General features: G+C 43.3%; 1 protein-coding gene across 1 annotated transcript; it reads left to right on the forward strand.

Moving 5' to 3' along the window:
- Window positions 1-15,156: 15,156 nt before the first annotated feature.
- LOC117556288 lies at window positions 15,157-17,756 on the forward strand. Its single transcript, XM_034231592.1, has 5 exons — window positions 15,157-15,271; window positions 15,470-15,556; window positions 16,028-16,536; window positions 17,003-17,171; window positions 17,511-17,756. The coding sequence occupies exons 1-5, from the start codon at window positions 15,220-15,222 to the stop codon at window positions 17,567-17,569; spliced, it is 876 nt and encodes a 291-aa protein (XP_034087483.1). The 5' UTR covers window positions 15,157-15,219; the 3' UTR covers window positions 17,570-17,756.
- The last annotated feature ends 5,970 nt before the right edge of the window (window positions 17,757-23,726 follow it).

Below are 23,726 nucleotides of genomic sequence, written 5' to 3' on the forward strand. Positions count from 1 at the left end.
AGCCTCCTCTGTCCTCCACTTGTTAACTGTATTAATGGCACCTGTTTGAACTCGTTATCAGTATAAAAGACACCTGTCCACAACCTCAAACAGTCACACTCCAAACTCCACTATAGCCAAGACCAAAGAGCTGTCAAAGGACACCAGAAACTAAATTGTAGACCTACACCAGGCTGGGAAGACTGAATCTGCAATAGGTAAGGAGAAGGGACCGTCTTGGCTTTTTACCGTCACTTGCCAGTCTAAATGAGTACACAAACAGCATATGAGTGTGTATGCATGCATTGGACAATAGATGGCACTCTTCTCACTAGTGTGTACTTATACTGCATGGGTGGGGTGGCCCAAAGGCAATATGGGGTCCCACTTTCCATATATTAAACAGTAACACGAATATGCACTTACTGTGTACTTGTACTTATGGGGGGGTGTCCGTCAACCCAATATGGTGTCCCACTTTCCACATATTACACAGTAACACATGTATTCACTTGCTGTGTACTTATACTTAATGGGGGGGGTGTCCATCAACCCAATATGGGGTCCCACTTTTCACATATTGCTCAGTAACATGAGTATTCATTTACTGTGTACTTGTACTTATGGGGGGGGGGTGTCCGTCAACCCAATATGGGGACCCACTTTCCACATATTACACAGTAACACATGTATTCACTTGCTGTGTACTTATACTTAATGGGGGGGTGTCCATCAACCCAATATGGGGTCCCACTTTTCACATATTGCACAGTAACATGAGTATTCACTTGCTGTGTACTTATACTTACGGGGGAGGGGTGTCCGTCAACCTAATATGTGGTCTTAATTTTTTATTCAGGGTCTTCTAAATAGGGCCCAGATCAGGAATCTGGGAACCCTAACCCACCCAGAAATGTTTATTCAATTAAATGTCAAACTTTATCACAAAATCCTCTCATAAGCTAAGGGTCTGACAGGCTTGTGGTGGAGGGGTAGAACATGAAAAAAATTGAAAAAAGGTGCGTGGCGCTCCGAGACTTTGAGAGTGTGTTGCTTAACGTGTGTGGAACCCGCTTGGAAAATGTGGGGCCCCTGCGACGTTCGACAAGGTCAAAACCGAGGTCAGAGGTCACGTTTTCATGCTGTACGGTGCCCTTTACGGCACAAAGGAAGGTCCGACCGCTTCGGCTTGATGTGTAGATGTGATTTGATGTGTCGTGTGTCCCCCAACTGGGACCTTGTTTTTTACTGAAACGATGTTTCGATGTATATTTCCATTGAAAATGCTAACCACTAGCCGCAAAGCTAGCATCACAGCCACTGCTCCGTTTGCGGATACTTTGCACAAGTTTTTCACACGCTAGGAGTCTGGGAGTACTTCCATTCGCTTCGTCTTGGTCTGTAGATGTGATTTGATGTGTCGTTTGTACATTTTGATGGCGGAAAAGACAGGCAAATGTCCCGTTGATATACATACTGAGAAATATGTATATATATAACAGACTTTTTTCTCAGTAAACTTTAAGCGGCACTTAAGACCCGGGTTCGAATCTCCCTTGGGCTCTCAATTTTTTAATTAAGAGACTATTGGTTTTTTCTTTTTATTTAGTCAAATCTAAATGTTGGATTTTAAGTATGATAACCTACTCTATATATCAAATTCAGTTATTGATTACTTAAAGAGCCTGTGACAGCATCCCAACAACTGTTGTGCAATGAAATATTGGGCTACTAGTAATCTCGAACCGTCAGTTTAAAAAAGAAAAAGCGATACCGTTCCGTTAAATATAAATAATTTCGAACATCGCGGGGAAATTCCTTCGACTCATTTAGAAGTTTTGGGGGAAGCCGGAAGTGACGTCAATGCGGGAACGCTTCACTGTGCGGCGAGAGAGCCAAACACGGACAAAGTGTGTTGTCATGCGTAGAAATGGTGAATTACTGAGTTTAGGCACGTTAATAACGTTGTAATGAAGTTGACTACAGTATATTCATATTTGTCAGTGCTTTCATGTCAATTCGGCGAACATAAACATAAATGATCGTGGTGAAGATGATGATTACATTAGGATTAAAAATCGGTAGTGAGAGCTACTGAATTTCCTCCCGTAGGATGTGATATAAAAACAAATCAATTATTTTTGTAGTTGTAAACTCAAGTGGATGAAACTACTATTTATTAGTGCTTTCATGTCAATTCGGCAAACATATGATAGATTAAATGATCGTGAGAATGATGATTAAAAATCGTTTGTTTGTGCCGGTCTGCATTTCCTGATGAGAAAACAAACCGATGCTTTTTGTAGTTGTAATACACCAACATGGATTAAACGTGTGGTTTTTTTCACCACAATGTTGGGGAAAATAATGGATAGAATGCACGGATTATTATTATTATTATTCCCACTCCGATCGGGACACTAGGTCCACCGTTTCCCCGCAGCGAGGCTCCCCCGTTGACAGTTTACGTGGGCTGGGTGCAGTGGCGGACTGGCCATCGGGACGAATCCCGATGGGCCGGTACCGAAGTGGGCCGGTCGGATAAGTCGCTAGCACATCCCCCATAGGCGGCGCGTGAGGCTCAGGTTTGGGAAGGCTAAATAACTTTTTTTACCTGACGCTGCCCGCCTCCGGCGTCTATAGAAAAGAGATCAACTCAGTGTGCGGAGTTTAAATCTCTCAAGTCATATTACAGGATAAAAGAAATACAGTTTAAACTGCCGTATGCAGAGAAGACGCCGACGTGTCGCACTTATCATTCATATTACATCATCAATCAGATCATCGATCATATAATATCATAATATATCATATATTTCCTTATCTCAGTCAGCTTCTCCAGCCGTATCTGGCCGTGCAACACTTACAGTGTCACATACTGTATGCAGAAGTATTATTTTAAGCAACACATTATGTTGATGAAACACTCGAGACAAATGTAATTAAAGTCAGATCCACTCGTGTCTTAGACGTGAACGCGCTCTCAGCTGGTGAGAGAAACCCTGGCTTGATTTACCGAGTTGATAACCAGCGTCGTAGGACCGCTTAGTGAGATCTCGTTTGTTAGTTTGTTGTTGTTAGTTTGTTTGTTACTCAAACATATCCAGGGTCTGTTGAACTGGCTTCGTAGTACAGGGCACAGGTGGCTGGCAGCGCTAATGTCAAAGACACAGACATTGCATTATAATTGTAATTTACGAGGATGCAGTGACACAAATATTTACATATTTACATTTACTATCTACAGCACCCGCCGCCCCTGACATCCCCCACTCCCCCCGTTGACAATTTACTAGCGGTACCGAAGTGGGCCGGTCGAGAGTCCCGGGATGATTTTTAGTCCCATTCCACCACTGGCAACATGACCGTATGATCGCCCATATTGACGCACCTAATTCCTAAACTTCTAACAGATACAACATAAACCGATCCTTCAGCCTCATATGAGCTCTCAGAAATGTTCAAAATTAAACTGTCATCGCTGTCTGAGCTTTCTGCTGTGTGCGCCATCGTGCGTTGACATGCAGATGCTGGGATCCTGAACGGTGCAGCTGGAGTGCTGTGCCCGCAATGACGTCACACGTCATTTGGCGGGACTTGAAGAATCCCCGAGAAGATCCAGAAAATGGTCAACATTGAAGGGCAGATTAATGGTTATCAAAGTACAAATATCCAAAATCAGTTCAGTAACGGTTTTCAAGGGGACAATATTTACTCAAATTGATGGGTTTGGATGATGGGGGAAACTCGTGTCACAGGCTCTTTAATGAGCAAAAAAACTAATTATTTAACTATTATATTATAATTAGGGCCGGGACTCGATTAAAAAAATGAATCTAATTAATTAGAGGCTTTGTAATTAATTAATCGAAATTAATCGCATTTTTAATCACATATAAATATTTGACCTGAGAACAGTGAGAAGCAATTTTTTTTCACATGGATTTTAGTATACCATTAGGCGCATTCACACCGCAGTAATTTTCCCACAAAGGTTCATGTGAACTTAGTTCATGAGAACTCTTTGAACCTGGGGGTGGATTAGGCAAATGAAGCCGCTGACGTCACTTCTTCTTCTTCTGCTTTGGGTTTACTGGCAGGCCGCAAACCACTTCACGGCGTATACTGCCTCCCAAAGTCCCCGGCCGGAAGTCCCCGGAGTTGGGGACTGGCTCTGGACTGGCTTCAGTAGAAGCTGCTGGGAGTCCCAGCAGCCTTCCGAGTAAATCGCCAGAACGCCGACACCTCCTCATCTCCACCGCTCCCATGTTTTATTTTGTGTTGCCATAAATTAGTCTCTCTGCGTTTCTGCGCTGGGCTAATGCTAATAATGCTAATGCGAGGATAATAAAATTCACAAAACTTTTTGGGAGTTTTACGGGGCGTGGTTTGCAATCCGCCCAGCCAATCAGACATATAGCTATTTTCTCACAAGAGAGCCGTACGAAAGTCCCTGCTCTCTAGCAGCTCTCTGCTCTCTAGCAGGGACTGAAAAGGGGGTAAAAAGGTTCTCATGAACTAATTTTAGTACCGGCTCTTTTTGGTGTGAACGCGATAAAAGAGGCTAACGTCCACGCTAGCTTCCACGCTAGCTGCTATATGTTTTGCATTGAGGTGATACTTGAGGCTTGATGTGCTGCGGTGATATGCGAATTCCTTTTTGCATAATTTGCACACAACCGTGCTCTTATCGACGCTTCCATCCGTCCGTTTTTTAAAACAACATTTCCCACTGTTGTTCACTGTGGTTTGTTGTTGTCTGAAGTCATGAACGTTAGTTGGTGGTCCAGTATAATCGGTACGCCTGAAACTCATCCAGTGAGAAACGTTCCGCGGTGCAAAAATAAGTGCGATTAAAATGCGATAATTTTTTTTAACGCGTTAATTTTTGTGTAATTAATTAATCTTAATTAACGCGTTAAAGTCCCGGCCCTAATTATAATATATTTGTCCCTATCTGAATTGATCAGCATTGAGATTAATCTGCATGTCCTCATCGACACGAGTCCAACGAGGCCAAGCTCAAAGCTGTCAGACCTTCCTTTGTTCCGTGTACAGTACTAAGAGCCATTTCATTTTCTTCCCCTCCTCCACCACAAGCCTGTCAGATCCTAAGCAGTGCAGTAGCAGTGATATAAGCGTTGCTCCTTGATGTGGGAGACCCGGTTCGAAACTCTTCTCAGACTCTCCATATATGAAGTTGATTATATTATAGTTAGTATTATAGGTTTATAGGTTTATTTATTATGGAATTATTAAATATAAAACAATTGTGTTGAATTAAGAGAGGGATAATGGGTTACATTATAAATTATGTCAGGGTGAACAGTGAATGTGTGAAATGCTAATATTATGCTAACCGCTAGTTGCTAAGCTAACGGGAGCTATTTCAATGTATATTTCCATTGAAAATGCTAACCATTGATCCGTTTTTGAGACTTTGCACACGCTTTTCCCAAACCTTTTCACACGCTACTCTGGGAGTACTTTCATTCGCTTCGTATTGATCTGTAGATGTTATTTAATGCATCGTGTGTTAATTTTGATGGTGGAAAAGCCATGGAAATGTCCCGGAGATATACTGAGAAATCTCTATAACCAAGGGGTGCACATCACTTTTTTGCCCTGGTTCTCAAAGGAGCACCTGGAGATGTTGCTTAGTGCTCATCCTTAAAGTGAAATAAACTGTAACTTTTGAGGGGGTCTGGACTTTATTTGCCAGACACACGGCACTAAACACACACACTGAGGTGAACACAGAACACACATGCAGAGGTGAACACAAGACAACATTAGCACGACCAGTAATCCTACAAGCTGTCATCACTACCCTCCTGACTGTTCTCCTCACTGTTCTCCTCTCTGTCAGACATGGTAGCTGATGATGTAGGCCTATACTTTCTCTCTGGTTGAGTCTGCGATTAGCTGCTTGCATCCACAAGTCAACAGCTAGTTTTGGGTCGAAAGTCTCTGTTGTCATCTTAGACAAGTAGATGTAATCAAATAAGTATGTGAACATAACCAATAACCTACCATAGCCAATAACAAATGAATGTAACTTATTTTATTTGTGTTGTTCATTCATATCTTATTTTACCTTAACATTTATTTATGCATTTTTTTTTATCTCCAGTTTTAAAGGATATGTTTGGTTACTGTCCTATAGTATATACATTGGAATGATTTCAAACCTGTTTATCCCAATAATTATAAAGGAGTGCCTTGGAAATATGTGTTTACATAAATTGTGACCAAACCGTTTGAACTTAGACTAAAGTGAACTATCTAAACACTCAGAGTCCTTTACCTCACTGAGCTGTAGTTATCAGCCTCTCAGTCTGACTGGAGAGGACTCTCCCTCCACATCATTGTAGAAACATCTTCTTCTTATATCCGTTAGAGCAGCTAGCACGGCACCAGATTCTAATAACAACAGCGCTGGTACCGGTGCACCCTCCCTCTCTCCCTCGCACTTTGGCTGTGAGCTGCGGGCGCCAGATAAGCCAACATCCCCCATTTTCATCACTTACAGCGCCCATCGTACAGGGCAAATGAAACGTGTAACCGGGGTGAAAAGGGTGTTACATTTACTTAATTATGAATATTGTTACATCAAGGCCGAAAATTAGGATGAGCCCCAACGGTAAAAATGTTGTTTTCCCTCCCAGAGCTGCCAGCGCAGCACCTCCCCAGGTCTGGCGCCCTAGGCGAACATCTAGCCAGCGCTACGGGCCGGCCCTGAGTTCATATCATGGTTCATATGCAACTCGCAAATATCTTTCTCTCTCTCTCTTCTCTCTCTCTCATCTATCCTCTATTTTCTCTTTTCTCTTTTCCCTTCTCTCTCTCCCTCTCTCCCTCTCTCAATGTTGGTACGCAAATGCGCTTTGTTTCAAATGACCCGGTGCTCTTTTTTTTGGCGGAGGTGCGCATGCGCACCTGCGCACCAGTTATGTGCAGCCCTGTCTATAACAGCATTTTCCTGCGATGAAAACAGCGCATCACAGCCATTCTCGCACACTAGAAGTCTGTGAGTACTTCCATTGGCTTCGTCTTGGTCTGCAGATGTGATTCGATGTGTAGTTTGTTCATTTTGATGGTGAAAAAGATCGTTACTCTACTATATAATAGACTTATCCTCTATGAGCTTTAATCGACACGGTGTCGCAGTGTGATAAGATTCGCCCCTTCATGCAGGAGCTCGGGGTTCTAGGAGTCTGGAAGTACTTCCATTCGCTTCGTCTTGATCTGTAGATGTCATTTGAGGCATCGTTTGTCAATTTTGATGGTGGAAAACACAGGGAAATGTGCCGTTCGGAATGTTTATAATAGTCTATACAGCTATAAGCTTCAAGCGACCCGTGTTCGAAACCAGCCTCGGCAGTGTGAATGAATTATGTTGAATTAAGAGATGGAGGATGGATCTGTAGTATATTCTATTATAATAATGAAATTATTTATTTATTTTGCTCATTGAAATTGTTACTTTTACCACGTTGTTAAAGTGAAGCTGAAAGTGACGTCACTGTTGAGAAACGGAGAGAGCGGGGGAGAGAGATCTCTCGTCTCGATGTACACGTGCTAGGAGTCTGGGACTACTTCCATTGGCTTCGTCTTGGTCTGCAGATGTGATTCGATGTGTAGTTTGTTCATTTTGATGGTGAAAAAGACTGGGAAACGTTTAGTTACTCTACTATATAATAGACTTATCCTCTATGAGCTTTAAGCGACAGGGTGTCGCAGTGTGATAAGATTCGCCTCTTCATGCGGGAGGTCGGGGAGACCAGACTCGGCGGTGTGAACTTATTATGTTGAGTTCAGATAGATATGGAGTTAATTTCCTGCCATAACTCCACAAACAAACTAAACAGGTTTTACAAATGCCTCATGATTCACTAACAAACACAATGTGGTTTGCAAATACAAAACACCATCTCCAAACTAATGCATTTAGTTGTGCAAAGAAAAAACATATCTATCAAACAAACACATAACATTTTTCTAATAAATCATGTTTCAGAGACAAATTCAGCATAGGTTTTACAAGTACACAACTTTTTTTTACAACTACAACACTTTTTTTACAAATACAAAACTTGTTTTTACAACTACAAAACGTTTTCTTCTTCTTTCTGTGGCTGGCACATGCTCCACGGCAGCAGGGGGCGCTACTGAGTCCATTGGGGAAGGCGGGAGCCTCCCGCCGGGAGGTTGAGCAGAGCATGGAACAGCCCTTGCCAGCCTGATGACAGCGGTGTTTCTAGCGATCCAGTGTCTGACTCCATATGATATTGTCCTGATGCTGTAAGGGTGATGCCCCATGATCACAACATAGATTAGATTCAGCCCCTAGTTTTGCTGATATAGGCTTAGTTTGTCGGGGGACATCTTACTTCTTCCTTCTCTCTGTCTATACTTGTGTACTCTCATGTTCCGATTAACCCAGCTTCCCCAAATGTCTTTCTTTTTGGTGTCTATATACGCCGGGATCCGGAGTCATGGATGATCCTGCGCTCCTCTGTCCTGGATCGCGAGCCCTGGATCGCGAGTCGTGGCTGTGGTCCTGGATCATAGGTCCTGGATGGATATCCTTGTGGATTCATCTTCCTATTATACACACATGCATTTCCAAACATTTGGACTACCTATGTTGCAAATGTATTATCTTTTCAATTTACACACGGCATATATTGCACGTCTGTCCGTCCTGGGAGAGGGATCCCTCCTCTGTTGCTCTCCCTGAGGTTTCTCCCATTTTTCCCTTTAAACTGTGGGTTTTCTTCGGAAGTTTTTCCTTGTACGATGTGAGGGTCTAAGGACAGAGGGTGTCGTATTGTCATACTGATATTTTGTACAAACTGTAAAGTCCACTGAGACAAATGTAACATTTGTGATATTGGGCTATATAAATAAACATTGATTGATTGATTGATTGAACATGACCCCTCTAGAGTCTGAGTGCCAAGGACCTCATATTATGTCTGTCATTAATCTTACATCACCCATTATAACAATTTTCTTTCCTTGTTGCTCTTCTCTTAACTGAATAGCCCTTTCTTTAAGTATAACCCAATGTAAAGTCCTGCACCATTTTAAGGCTTCATAACAGGCATTTATACTGTATGTGTTTGGAGAAATAACACAATCAATGGCCCAGAATTGTACTTTATAAACTATGAATCTTGTGGTGCTTGAAGAAATACAGACGGGTTAAGCCGGCCAGGTTATATATGTATATGCATTTTTTGGAGCCCTTTTTTGCAATATGTATTAAAATGTCACTAGCTATTTAAACAAACCACTATCTGAGGATAAGAAGCAAACATTAAAACGCCCTTTATCTAGAGAGCCATTGAAGCCCATGAAGAATTTTTTCTTTCCACAAATCTTTTCAACTGCTGTATTAATAAAGTTGCCACATGTTTTCAAATTCACGTTAAGCCACTATCTGTGCAGAACATTACAAATATTATTCATTTGCAGTATTTTTAAAAGTGTTCAAAAAGACTGCATCAATTATATGATATATATAATATCAATATTGTTATCAACTTCAACCAAAGTCAATTTAAATAGCGGGCAAAAGTGGGTTAATTGCCATGGATGTGGTGTTTGATATAGTTTACGTTCAATTTCAACTATTTTAGGCAGTAAAATGTATATTGACGAAACCTTTTTTAATAATTTACTATCATTTAGAAAGGTTTTTGTGAGAAATCATTTCAAAAGTAAACTTATTTTTCCTTTTATATATCAATTTTAAATGTTTGCACACAACATTATTAAATTATAAATGTTTCTAAAACATTTTAATTATGAATCCATGTATTGTATTTCCTTGAGGCTGGTGAAGATATCCAGCATGTGGTTCAACATGTAATACAAGTAAGTATATGTACAACATGGAAAAGTAAATAAAATAAGTTTAATAGGATATAGATTTATTTTCTCTCACCTTGTAATTACACAATCAAACAATCTATAATTTAGCTCTCACCTTCACAAAAACATTTTGTTGAATTGGACACATTTTTCGAAGCTCTATTGACAGACATGCAATGACTGGGACTGATGGAAGAATCTGAGAGGAATGAACTAGGAGCAGAAAAATAATCCTATTTAAAAGACAGCAGCCCCATAAGAGGCCAACAAGAGTCACAAGGGTTTGTCACTTTGCTGAAGGATATTTGTGACCAGCTATATCCAGGCCAGACTCTAAAGACTTTCCAAGGGGTAAACATGCTGCTGCCAGAGTACTGACTGGAAGTATTGCTGATATCATGTCTACCATGTACCATCCTCTTAAAGTACTCTGTCTAACAATATCAGTCTCATAAGAAAGGTGTTTTAACGCTTGTTCAAAATAGCAGAGAAACATGCATTATTGTACTCAGGAGTCAGGAGGGGACATTGACAGAGGATTACTCAAAAAGTACACAGTAAAAGTACTTCATAGTACTTGTGGGACTAGTACTGAGTCCAACAGTGTCAATCTCACGAAGAACTAATGGCAACAAAAATTGTTTTTCCCTCATCAAACTTAGCAGAAGTGGCTTGATTAGGTTCTCAGGAAGGGACTTTGACAGAGGATTTTTAAAAAAAACACACACACTAGAAGTACTAGAAGCACAATGTATTGTGATAGTAGATATAAGAATACTGAGTCCAGCAGTCTCAATATCATTAAGAACTTATGGTAAAATTGTCTTTTTATCATTCATCAAAGATAGCATAAAACATGCATTATAGCCTACGGAAGGGACTCTGACAGAGGATTACTCACAAAGTACACAGTAAAGTACTTCCTTTTGAATATAGCAGGAAAGAAAATGAAGAGTGCAGAATCGCTGTGTGGTTTAAATCTCCTTAGTTACAATGTTGTCCATTTTAGACAAAGGCTTATTATATGTACAGCCTTAATAACATTCATTTTCTGGGCTCAATATGTGTCTTGGCTGTTTTCGTTGTGATCGCTAAATTCACCTTGTTCAAACACTGACCCAGATTGCTGGATCGCTAGAATCACCACTGTCATCAGGCTGGCAAGGGCTGTTCCATGCTCTGCTCAACCTCCCGGCGGGAGGCTCCCGCCTTCCCCAATGGACTCAGTAGCGCCCCCTGCTGCCGTGGAGCATGTGCCAGCCACGGCGGAATATTACTGCCAAAAGTCACGTGACTTTTGGCAGTAATATTCCGCCGTGAGAAGAAAACGTTTTGTAGTTGTAAAAACAAGTTTTGTACTTGTAAAAAAAAGTGTTGTAGTTGTAAAAAAAAGTTGTGTACTTGTAAAACCTATGCTGAATTTGTCTCTGAAACATGATTTATTAGAAAAATGTTATGTGTTTGTTTGATAGATACGTTTTTTCTTTGCCAAACTAAATGCATTAGTTTGTAGATGGTGTTTTGTATTTGCAAACCACATTGTGTTTGTTAGTGAATCATGAGGCATTTGTAAAACCTGTTTAGTTTTTTTGTGGAATTATGGCAGGAAATTAGCTCCATAGATAGAGTTCAGATAGTTCAAATATATTTGGACTATAGAGAGATATATATATATACTTCAGGTTTTTTTCTTCATCTGTAGATTTGATTTGATGTGTCGTTTGTACATTTTGATGGTGGAAAACACAGGTAAATGTGCCGTTCAGAATGTTTATAATAGACTATACAGCTATAAGCTTTAGGCGACCGGGTGTCGCCCCTTGCTACGGGAGACCCGGGTTCGAAACTCCTGTCAGACTCTCCATATTATATAGCAGAACAAATACATTTATACAAAAACATTTAAGAAACATTATAAGAACAATCATTGGGAACATTTAAGAACATTATACACATTCATTTCATCATATTAATCATATATCACACAATGGTGTGATGTGAAAAGCCATTGCTACGTTTTCAAACTTGTAAACACGCTAGTAGTCTGAGAGTTGTTTCATTAGCTTCGTATTGATTTGTAGATGTGATTTGATGTGTTTTTCTGTTAAATTTGATCGCCAAAACGATAGAGAAATGTCTTTTTACTTTATAGTGGAGTCTATATATAATACTTTTGTTCAATAAGCTTCAGCGCCACTTGTGGGGCAATGGAATGGGAGTCGCTCCTTGTGTCCTTGGTGTGGTAGAGCGGGGTTCGACTCTCACCCTTGGCACTCAATCTTAAGTTCCCTTGAATTCATTTTTATATGTGGACACTAACTGTCCACAAGTCAATATGGGGGCCCATTACTGCATATTTAATAGTTAATTTTAATAATAAAACTAATATTTTTATTTTGGAATTATTAATAATATTAAGAAGTGGGCTTCCATATTGAGATGTGGGACATCACCCCAATCCCCATAGGTATATCTGCAAGTGGGCTTCCATATTGAGATGTGGGATCTACACGTGGGCTTCCATATTGAGATGTGGGACTTCGCCACAATCCCCATAGGTATATCTGCAAGTGGCCGGGGTTCAGCACCACGGAGAGTGCCTCCCCTGAGATGTGGGATCTACAAGTGGGCTTCCATATTGAGATGTGGGACATCGCCCCAATCCCCATAGGTATTACTGCAAGTGGGCTTCCATATTGAGATGTGGGAGCCCTGAAGTGGGCTCTCATATTGACTTGTGGGACCCCCAGGCAAGTGGGTATCGATATTGAGATGTGGGATCTACAAGTGGGCTTCCATATTGAGATGTGGGACATCGCCACAATCCCCATAGGTATATCTGGAAGTGGCCTGGGTTCAGCACCACGGAGAGCGCCTCCCCTGAGATGTGGGTTGACGGACACCCCCCCCCCCCCCCCCCCCCCCATAAGTACATCAATACATATACGCGAAAAGTGGGACCCCGTATTTGGTTGACGGACACCCCCCCACGTGACAAATATTTGGTAAGTGGGACCCCATATTGGGTTGAATACACCCCCCTCACAAGAACGGTGAGCAAAAATCCCAGAACCACACGGGGGGACCTAGTCAATGACCTGCAGAGAGCTGGGACCAAAGTAACAAAGGCTACCATCATTAACACACTACGCAAATCCTACAGTGCCAGACGTGTCCCCCTGCTTAAGCCAGTACATGTCCAGGCCCGTCTGAAGTTTGCTAGAGAGCATTTAGATGATCCAGAAGAGGATTGGGAGAATGTCATATGGTCAGATGAAACCAAAATAGAACTTTTTGGTAAAACCTCAACTAGACGTGTTTGGAGGAGAAAGAATGCTGAGTTGCATCCAAAGAACACCTACTGTGAAACATGGGGATGGAAACATCATGCTTTGGGGCTGTTTTTCTGCAAAGGGACCAGGACGACTGATCCGTGTAAAGGAAAGAATGAATGGGGCCATGTATCGTGAGATTTTGAGTGACAATCTCCTTCCATCAGCAAGGGCATTGAAGATGAGATGTGGCTGGGTCTTTCAGCATGACAATGATCCCAAACACAACGTCCAGGCAACGAAGGAGTGGCTTCATAAGAAGCATTTCAAGGTCCTGGAGTGGCCTAGCCAGTCTCCAGATCTCAACCCCATAGAACATCTTTGGAGGGAGTTGAAAGTCCATGTTGCCCAGCGACAGCCCCAAAACATCACTGCTCTAGAGGAGATCTGCATGGAGGAATGGGCCAAAATACCAGCAACAGTGTGTGAAAACCTTGTGAAGACTTACAGAAAATGTTTGACCTCTGTCATTGCCATCAAAGGGTATATAACAAAGTATTGAGATTAACTTTTGTTATTGACCAAATACTTATTTTCCACCATAATGTGCAAATAAATTCTTTAAAAATCAGACAATGTGATTTTCTGGATTTTTTTCCTCATTCTGTCTCTCATAGTTAAGGTGTACCTAGGATGAAAATTACAGGCCTCTCTCAACTTTTTAAGTTGGAGAACTTGCATAATTGGTGGCTGACTAAATACTTTTTTGCACCACTGTATGTGTATGTCTAGAAAGGTTTGGCGCTAATCATGCAGACATGTAATGATGTTACGTATTGCGCCGAGGCTTCGGAGCGTGTGTCGAGTAATCCCCGAAGCTTTTTGTGAACCTTGTATCGAGGCTTGTATCGTTTTGGGCCAGTGACGTCATCGATGACAAACGAAGCCTCGCTGCCTGTCGATACCACGTGACTGCTTCAGGAAGCCATTCAGATCGGTTGAACCGTTGAACCACAACGCTCATAATACCCATGGATGTATAACAACAACCATATTACCCCTCCTGTACCCGGGTCCGGTGACACGATGGAATCAAGAGAGCTCAGACCCTCACTTATATAGAGGTCGGAACATGTCATAAGTATAAATAGATACAAGCATAAATAAATGTAGGAATAAAAAAATCAATAAAAACATGAATAAATACAGGAATACATATCTTGCAGTGTTTTCAGGGAGCTTTAGTGTGTGTGCTGTGGCTCAGCTGGAAAACAGTTGACTCATGACCGCAGGGTCCCTGGTTCAAAGACTGAACAATACGTATTTTTTGTTGTTTATAAAAGCTACAACTAAATTAGATAATGTAGTTAATAAATGTATTCTTTGATATGGTTTAGCCTTTCTCAGGCTACAACATGGTTACGTTTATGAATATTATTAAGGAATACAAATCCCTCTTTGCAATGTTTACCAGCCTCCTTAGGCTTTTCAATCACAATCATTAAACTGGAATAAATACAATATTGTTAACATGAAAATATGATTTAATGTTCGTTGTTTAGAGTTATTCTAAGGCTTTACTCATTGGGAACTCGGTATGAGATAGAGCACACTGTTGAGATGTCCAATCTGCCTGTTTTACACACTTTGACCAACAGGGGGGTTTGTGTTCAAATGAAGCCCATGATGAAGCCTCATGAGATGAAGCCTTTTGCGAACCAATTGGCTGGAAAGCTTCAAAGCTTCATAAGGCTTCATCTCACCATCACTAAAGACATATTTAAATATAATATATACGATTTGTAATGGGTGGGATTGATATAAAGTTGGCATGTCTGTAAAAGGGAGAAAAGTAAAAAAACAATATATGAATATTTAATGTGAATTTAAAATGATGGTCTCTACTAACCATAAATGCACAACAAGCTCCATGAAAAACTCCTCATTCTCAGAGTTTAATCTCAGATAAATGGTGTTTTCCTCTGTGCAGAGAGACAATCAGTGCTGATCAGTAGCAGCTGCTGGAGGTTTCCCTCCTTTAAAGCTGCCTGGTGCTCAGGCAACACTCTATTGGAAAACTGCAGAGATGGCAGCTGTTTGGATGCTCGTCTGTGTGCTGACTGTTTGTCTGGCCAGAGGTATTTACCTGTTTGATAATTGTGTTGAAGATGAAGGAGTAATGTTTGATTTAACAGCATGTTTCCTGTCCACAGTCTCTGGTTTTCCAGCTGGTGAATATAAGCTGCAGAGGAGACTGAGAGTTAAAAACATTTGATTTTATGCAGCGTTTATTCTCTCTGTCTGACGCTAACCTTTAATTATACTGTGTCCTACAGATCTGTCTGCCAATGAGATCTCCTTAAAGAAAGCCTTTGCACCTTTCCAGTCGATGGAGTCCATGTTGGACCAAGATGCTCGAGAAGGTGAGCCCTAAAGACTAAAAGGTCAACAGTGTTAAAGTGGTGAAAATGATCTGAAAGCTGGGAAATATAAGATGAACTAAAGATATTTAAACCGTGTAGAAAAGGGTTTAAAACATTATGATATCTGTATGTCTTATACCAAGTTGACACCCAGCCCTTGAGGAACACTATGGGGTGATAATGCTTTAAACTGGTTTTAAAGACTTGAAATTGGGAAGATTTTTGTATTTGATGGCCATCCCATGATGTAGTGTGCATGTTGATGCCATGCGTTTGAGAAATGTCGTGCCAAATTGAATAACTTTGAGAATTGATCTTAAAAACGGTCTTCAATCGAACAAATGCCACATTAAAAAAAGCAAGAATTAAAAGAAAACTACAGAACAATTCACGCTGTGATTTCAGTCGACGTATAACATCATGTGATTTATTTTGGTTCTTATTTTGTTAATCAATCCTTCTTTCTTTCAGTACAACTGGAAACCAATGCCGTGGAAGCTGATGCGTCTGGTCACCAGAATCCTGAACAAAAGCCCGAGAGCGTCAACGAGACAACAAATGTCCAGAACCAGGTCGTAACGAGGGACAACGGCACGGAGGGGGGCGTCCAGAACCGGGTCGTCATTAGGGGAAATTCCACTGCGGGGCGTGACCTAAAATGGGTCATCATAGGAGGCGACTCCACAACTGAGGACGTCCAGAACCGGGTCGTCATTAGGGGAAACGCCACGGCGGGGAGCGTCCAGAACTTGGTCATCATTAAGGACAAAGCCAAGACGGGGGGCGTCCAGAACCTGATCGTCAATAGCGAAACCGCCACAGCAGAGGCTGTCCAGAACCGGGTCGTCGTTAGGGGAGTGGCCAAGGAGGGGGACGTCCAAAAAAGGGTCGTCATTTGGGTAGACTCCACGACTGGGGACCTCCAGAACCGGTTTGTCACTTGGGGCGAAGCAACGACTGGGGGTGTCCAGCAGAACCTGGTTCCCAGAGACAAAGGCACGAAGGGGGGCTTTCAGCAGAACAACGGCACGACGGGGGGAGTCCAGCAGAACAACGGTACGACGGGGGGCGTCCAGCAGAACAACGGCACGACGGGGGGCGTCCAGCAGAACAACGGCACGAAAGGGGGCGTCCAGCAGAACCTTGTTCCCATGGACAACGGCACGACGGGGGGCGTCCAGCAGAACAACGGCACGACGGGGGGCGTCCAGCAGAACAACGGCACGACGGGGGGCGTCCAGCAGAACAACGGCACGAAGGGGGGCGTCCAGCAGAACCTGGTTCCCAGAGACAACGGCACGACGGGGGGCGTCCAGCCGAACAACGGCACGACGGGGGGCGTCCAGCCGAACAACGGCACGACGGGGGGCGTCCAGCAGAACAACGGCACGACGGGGGGGCGTCCAGCAGAACAACGGCACGACGGGGGGCGTCCAGCAGAACCTGGTTCCCAGAGACAACGGCACGAAGGGGGGCTTTCAGCAGAACAACGGCACGACGGGGGGCGTCCAGCAGAACAACGGCACGACGGGGGGCGTCCAGCAGAACAACGGCACGACGGGGGGCGTCCAGCAGAACAACGGCACGACGGGGGGCGTCCATTATGAGCACAAAGGTGAGCTCTAAAGGCCAAAAAGACAACAGTATGTGTCGCATAAAAGTGGTGTAAAAGATCTGAAATCTGTGATATGTATGATTCATTTGAAACACAGCAATGTCAAGCTAATCGTGTGTATACGAGCTAAAACAAACCACTTGCATGTCTTATAAGTTAATACATCAATGTTTGGTTTCTGAATTCACTTCCAACATCGCTCATTTTTTTACAAAAACAGGATTTATGAAGTAACCAAGCCCTTGAGGAACTATTACAGAATTCATGCTGTGATTTCAGTCTAGAGAACATCATGTATTATCTTGACGTCCATAATTTATGACGCAAATGTTTTTTCAGTACTCCTGGATACCCATGAAGTAGACGACCAGATGTTGAACGGGACGAGGAAAAGTTGAACGGGACGATGAGCGACGAGGAAAAGTTCAATGGGACGATGAAAAGTAAAAGTTCAACGGGACGATGAGCGAGGAGATATTCAATACTGCATAGATTCATCTCGTATATTTCGACTGCCTTGGAGAGCTTGATATCGGAGACGTTATCTTAGCAATATAATAAAACGTGTATACATTTCTTAAATAACAGCGTGTCAATCCAATGTTTGTATTGCAATGCTTGGCTCTTATCATGCATACATCTTCCCTTAACAGTCCAATAAAAGCTCATCTGGACGAGAACAGTCTTTTAAAAAACTCTCATACTACATAGGATTAGCAGACATTGGTCATGTCAGTAAAAGGGAGAAGATTAAACGTGCAATATTTTGAGAAATGTTCATTAGAAAACCTTGCCCTCCTTCCAAATGCAGGCTTTATTGCAGGTTAGTCTGAAGTCCGTATGCACTTCTATGTGCTGGACTATAACAAGATGGTAAAAAGGTGGACTCTAATAACAATTTAGCTTCAAAAGAAAAGTCAAGAATATAAACTTGGTATACCCAATTCAGGGTTTCACAATCTTCTAAACCTGTCACTCAAAATAGAAAGTTTATTTTCTGCATTTATTTTCAATCTGTATTTGCCAGATAGAAACGTACCTCTTTGAAGAACCAGCACCTTACCGTGGTAGAGAGGTTTGTGTGCCCTGATGAACCTGGGGGCTGTGTTGTCTGGAACCTTGTGTTCCTGGTAGGGTTTCCCATGGCAAATTGGTCTCAGGCAAGGGGCCAGACTAAGATTGGTTCAAAAGACCTCATGAAAGACGACACAAGAAGTGAGGATACCCGGCCCGGAGGAAGCCCGGGGTCCCCTTCTGGAGCCAGGCCCAGAAGGAGGACTCGTCGGCGAGCGTCTGGTGGCCGGGCTTGCCACGGAGCCCGGCCGGGCCCAGCCCGAAAAGGCAACGTGGGCAACACCTCCACTTCTCCGTCCCGCGGGCCCACCACCTACGGGAAACATTGATGGGGTCGGGTGCGCTGCCAGAAGGGTGGCAGTGAAAGCGGAGGTTCTCGACGGACCAGACCCGGGCGACAGAAGCTGGCTTTGGGGACGTGGAACGTCACCTCTCTGGGGGGGAAGGAGCCGGAGCTTGTGCGGGAGGTGGAGCGTTACCAGTTGGATCTGGTTGGGCTCACCTCTACGCACAGCGTCGGCTCTGGAACCTTACTTCTGGATAGGGGTTGGACTCTATTCTTCTCCGGAGTTGCTCAAGGTGTGAGGCGCCGGGCGGGTGTGGAGATACTCACAAGTCCCCGGTTAGGTGCTTCGTTGTTGGAGTTTACCCCAGTGGACGAGAGGGTCGCCTCCCTACGCCTGCGGGTTATGGGGGGGAAAACTCTGACTGTTGTGTGTGCTTATGCACCCAACAGCAGTTCAGAGTATACGGCCTTCTTGGAGACCCTGGAAAGAGTCCTGTATGGGGCTCCTGAAGGGGACTCTTTAATCTTGCTGGGAGACTTCAACGCACATGTGGGCAATGATGGAGACACTTGGAGGGGCGTGATTGGGAGGAACGGCCCCCCTGATCTGAACCGGAGTGGTGGTTTGTTACTGGACTTCTGTGCTAGTCATGGATTGGCCATAACAAACACCATGTTCGAACATAAGGATGCTCATAAGTGTACGTGGTACCAGAGCACCCTAGGCAGAAGGTCCATGATCGATTTCGTTATCGTATCATCGGACCTGAGGCCGTATGTTTTGGACACTCGGGTAAAGAGAGGGGCGGAGTTGTCAACTGATCACCATCTGGTGGTGAGTTGGGTCGAGTGGCGGGGGAAGCCTCTGGATAGACCTGGTAAGCCCAAACGTGTAGTTCGGGTGAACTGGGAACGTCCGGAGGAGGCCCAAGTTCAGGAGGCCTTCAACTCACACCTCCGGCGGAGCTTTTCGGGCATTCCTGTGGAGGTTGGGGACATTGAACCAGAGTGGTCGGTGTTCAAAGCCTCTATTGCCGAAGCCGCGGCGGGGAGCTGTGGTCTCAAGGTGCCTCAAGGGGCGGTAACCCTCGAACCTCCTGGTGGACACCGGTGGTCAGGGAAGCCGTCCGACTGAAGAAGGAGGCCTTCAGGGATTTGTTATCCCGGAGGACTCCCGAGGCAGTTGCAAGGTACCGACAGGCCCGAAGGGCAGCAGCCTCATCCGTGGCCGAGGCAAAGCAGCGGGTGTGGGAGAAGTTCGGAGAAGACATGGAGAAGGACTTTCGGGCGGCACCAAAGTTGTTCTGGAAAACTGTCCGACACCTCAGGAGGGGGAAGCAGGGAACCATCCAAGCTGTGTACAGTAAGGATGGGACGTTGTTGACCTCAACTGATGGAGTGTTAGGGCGTTGGAAGGAACACTTTGAGGAACTCCTGAACCCGACAACTCCGCCCTCTATGTTAGAGGCAGAGCTGGAGTATGACGGGGGATCAACACCAATCTCCCGGGGGGAGGTCACTGAGGTCGTCAAACAACTCCACAGTGGCAAAGCCCCGGGGGTCAATGAGATCCGCCCGGAAATGCTGAAGGCTCTGGGTGTTGAGGGACTGTCATGGTTGACACGTCTCATCAACGTTGCGTGGAAGTCCGAAGGAGTGGCAGACCGGGGTGGTGGTTCCCCTTTTTAAAAAGGGGGATCAGAGGGTGTGTGCCAATTACAGAGGCATCACACTACTCAGCCTCCCCGGGAAAGTTTACTCTAAGGTACTCGAAAGGAGGGTCAGGCCGATTGTCGAACCTCAGATTGAGGAGGAACAATGCGGATTCCGTCCTGGTCGTGGAACGACGGATCAGCTTTTTACTCTCGCAAGGATCCTGGAGGGGGCCTGGGAGTACGCTTATCCGGTCTACATGTGTTTTGTAGACTTGGAGAAGGCGTATGACCGAGTTCCCAGGGAGTTACTGTGGGAGGTGCTGCGGGAGTATGGGGTGAGGGGTCTCTACTCAGGGCCATCCAATCTCTGTACTCCCAAAGCGAGAGCTGTGTCCGGGTCCTCGGCAGTAAGTAGGACCCATTTCCGGTGAGGGTTGGCCTCCACCAGGGCTGCGCTTTGTCACCAATCCTGTTTGTAATATACATGGATCGGATTTCGAGGCGTAGTCATGGGGGAGGGGGTCTGCAGTTCGGTGGACTAAGGATTGCACCACTGCTTTTTGCAGATGATGTGGTTCTAATGGCTTCATCGGTCTGCGACCTTCAGCACTCACTGGATCGGTTCGCAACCGAGTGTGAAGCGGCTGGGATGAGGATCAGCACCTCCAAATCTGAGGCCATGGTTCTCAGCAGGAAACCGATGGACTGTCCACTCCAGGTAGGGAATGAGTCCTTACCCCCAAGTGAAGGAGTTCAAGTATCTCGGGGTCTTGTTCTCGAGTGAGGGAACAATGGAGCGTGAGATGGGCCGGAGAATCGGAGCAGCGGGAGCGGTACTGCAGTCGCTTTACCGCACCGTTGTGACGAAAAGGGAGCTGAGCCAGAAGGCAAAGCTCTCGGTCTTCCGGGCCATTTTCGTTCCTACCCTCACCTATGGTCATGAAGGATGGGTCATGACCGAAAGAACGAGATCGCGGATACAAGTGGCCGAGATGGGTTTTCTCCGCAGGGTGGCTGGTGTCTCCCTTAGGGATAAGGTGAGAAGTTCGGTCATCAGGGAGGGACTCGGAGTTGAGCCGCTCCTCCTTCGCGTTGAAAGGAGCCAGTTGAGGTGGTTCGGGCACCTAGTTAGGATGCCACCTGGGCGCCTCCCTAGGGAGGTGTTCCAGGCACGTCCAGCTGGGAAGAGACCAAGGGGTAGACCTAGGACCAGGTGGAGGGATTATATCTCTTCGCTGGCCTGGGAGCGCCTTGGGATCCCCCAGTCAGAGCTGGTTGATGTCGCCAGGGAAAAGAAAGTTTGGGGCTCTCTGCTGGAACTGCTACCCCCGCGACCCGACCACGGATAAGCGGGAGAAGATGGATGGATGGATGGAGAAACGTACATTTCTAAAATAACCATATCCTGCTGACGACTGAAATCTGCACCGTTAAAAAATGCTTTATTAATAACAAATGTGCCAAACATGACGACACATTTGCGAGGACCTTTGAATGTTTTCTGAAGTCTCATAGTTTGTAAATCGAAGGTGTGATTCTTCCCATTCCTGTATTGGTCCAAGTAGCATTTTAAAAACAGTTTTTTATTAAGTTTAATGTTATTTTAAAGATTCTTATTTTGAGAGTTAATTCAAAAATGTTTTTCTCATTTAAAGGGATTTTAACAATGTTTATTTTGAAGTTTCTTATTTTGAGAAACGTATAATATACAAAGTTTTAAGTAGTTCTTCAGAAATATTCTCGTCTGTATTTTGCAGAGATAAATCTCACATCTTAGAAATAACCATATCCTCCTGCAGGTTTTCTACTTAAAATCACATCCAATAAGAGGAATATGCCGTCTACTTTAACATAAATAATGTACAACTATTGCAATAAAAATTAACAAAGACTCGAGAATAAAAACATGGTTTTCCCATCAAGGATGCACAATCATTTAAACCTGTCTCTATAGCTTTAGGAAATGTTCTGTATTTGCCTTGTTTTTATAACCATATCCAGCTGCCTGGTTTCTACAAAGAAAACGGATCCAATTAGTGGAGTTAAACCCCTACAACTGGAAATCGGCACGATTGAAAATTGCTTTATTACGTTACATGTCATTTGTTAGACGCTTTTATCCAAAGCAACTTACATACATTCAGTACTGTGGACAATCCCCACATATTCTTTTACTGATGGAAAAACTGTTTTATTTGAAGTACTTCTGCTTTACAGCACTTTAAATGTTTATCCTGTGCACTATAAGTTATATTTTTGCACATTTTATTTAAAACAATGTTGCAAGGAATAAGCAAATGGGCTTGTTGTGTTTTACAGCAGTGTGTTAACAGGTATAAACAACCTCTGAACAACCATAAAACGCCCTTTATCTAGAGAGCCATTGAAGCCCATGAAGAATTTTTTTTTTCCACAAATATTTTCAACTGCTGTATTAATAAAGTTGCCACATGTTTTCAAATTCAAGTTAAGCTACTATCTGTGCAGAACATTACAAATATTATTCATTTGCAGTATTTTTAAAAGTGTTCAAAAAGACTGCATCAATTATATGATATATATAATATCAATATTGTTATCAACTTCAACCAAAGTCAATTTAAATAGCGGGCAAAAGTGGGTTAATTGCCATGGATGTGGTGTTTGATATAGTTTACGTTCAATTTCAACTATTTTAGGCAGTAAAACGTATATTGACGAAACCTTTTTTAATAATTTACTATAATTTAGAAAGGTTTTTGTGAGAAATCATTTCAAAAGTAAACTTATTTTTCATTTTATATTTCAATTTTAAATGTTTGCACACAACATTATTAAATTATAAATGTTTCTAAAACATTTTAATTATGAATCCATGTATTTTATTTCCTTGAGGCTGGTGAAGATATCCAGCATGTGGTTCAACATGTAATACAAGTAAGTATATGTACAACATGGAAAAGTAAATAAAATAAGTTTAATAGGATATGGATTGATTTTCTCTCACCTTGTAATTACACAATCAAACAATCTATAATTTAGCTCTCACCTTCACAAAAACATTTTGTTGAATTGGACACATTTTTCGAAGCTCTATTGACAGACATGCAATGACTGGGACTGATGGAAGAATCTGAGAGGAATGAACTAGGAGCAGAAAAATAATCCTATTTAAAAGACAGCAGCCCCATAAGAGGCCAACAAGAGTCACAAGGGTTTGTCACTTTGCTGAAGGATATTTGTGACCAGCTATATCCAGGCCAGACTCTAAAGACTTTCCAAGGGGTAAACATGCTGCTGCCAGAGTACTGACTGGAAGTATTGCTGATATCATGTCTGCCATGTACCATCCTCTTAAAGTACTCTGTCCAACAATATCAGTCTCATAAGAAAGGTGTTTTAACGCTTATTCAAAATAGCAGAGAAACATGCATTATTGTACTCAGGAGTCAGGAGGGGACATTGACAGAGGATTACTCAAAAAGTACACAGTAAAAGTACTTCATAGTACTTGTGGGACTAGTACTGAGTCCAACAGTGTCAATCTCACGAAGAATTAAT

This window comes from Gymnodraco acuticeps, unplaced genomic scaffold (genome assembly GCF_902827175.1).
Source record: "Gymnodraco acuticeps unplaced genomic scaffold, fGymAcu1.1, whole genome shotgun sequence".
NCBI classification, from domain to species: Eukaryota; Metazoa; Chordata; class Actinopteri; order Perciformes; family Bathydraconidae; genus Gymnodraco; species Gymnodraco acuticeps.

Coding starts and splice junctions, on each gene's coding strand:
- LOC117556288 (XM_034231592.1), top strand. CDS start 15,220: ATGGCAGCTGTTTGGATGCTCGTCTGTGTGCTGACTGTTTGTCTGGCC. Junction 15,557..16,027: donor GGACCAAGATGCTCGAGAAG/GTGAGCCCTAAA, acceptor TCTTTCTTTCAG/TACAACTGGAAACCAATGCC. Junction 17,172..17,510: donor CGTCCATTATGAGCACAAAG/GTGAGCTCTAAA, acceptor ATGTTTTTTCAG/TACTCCTGGATACCCATGAA.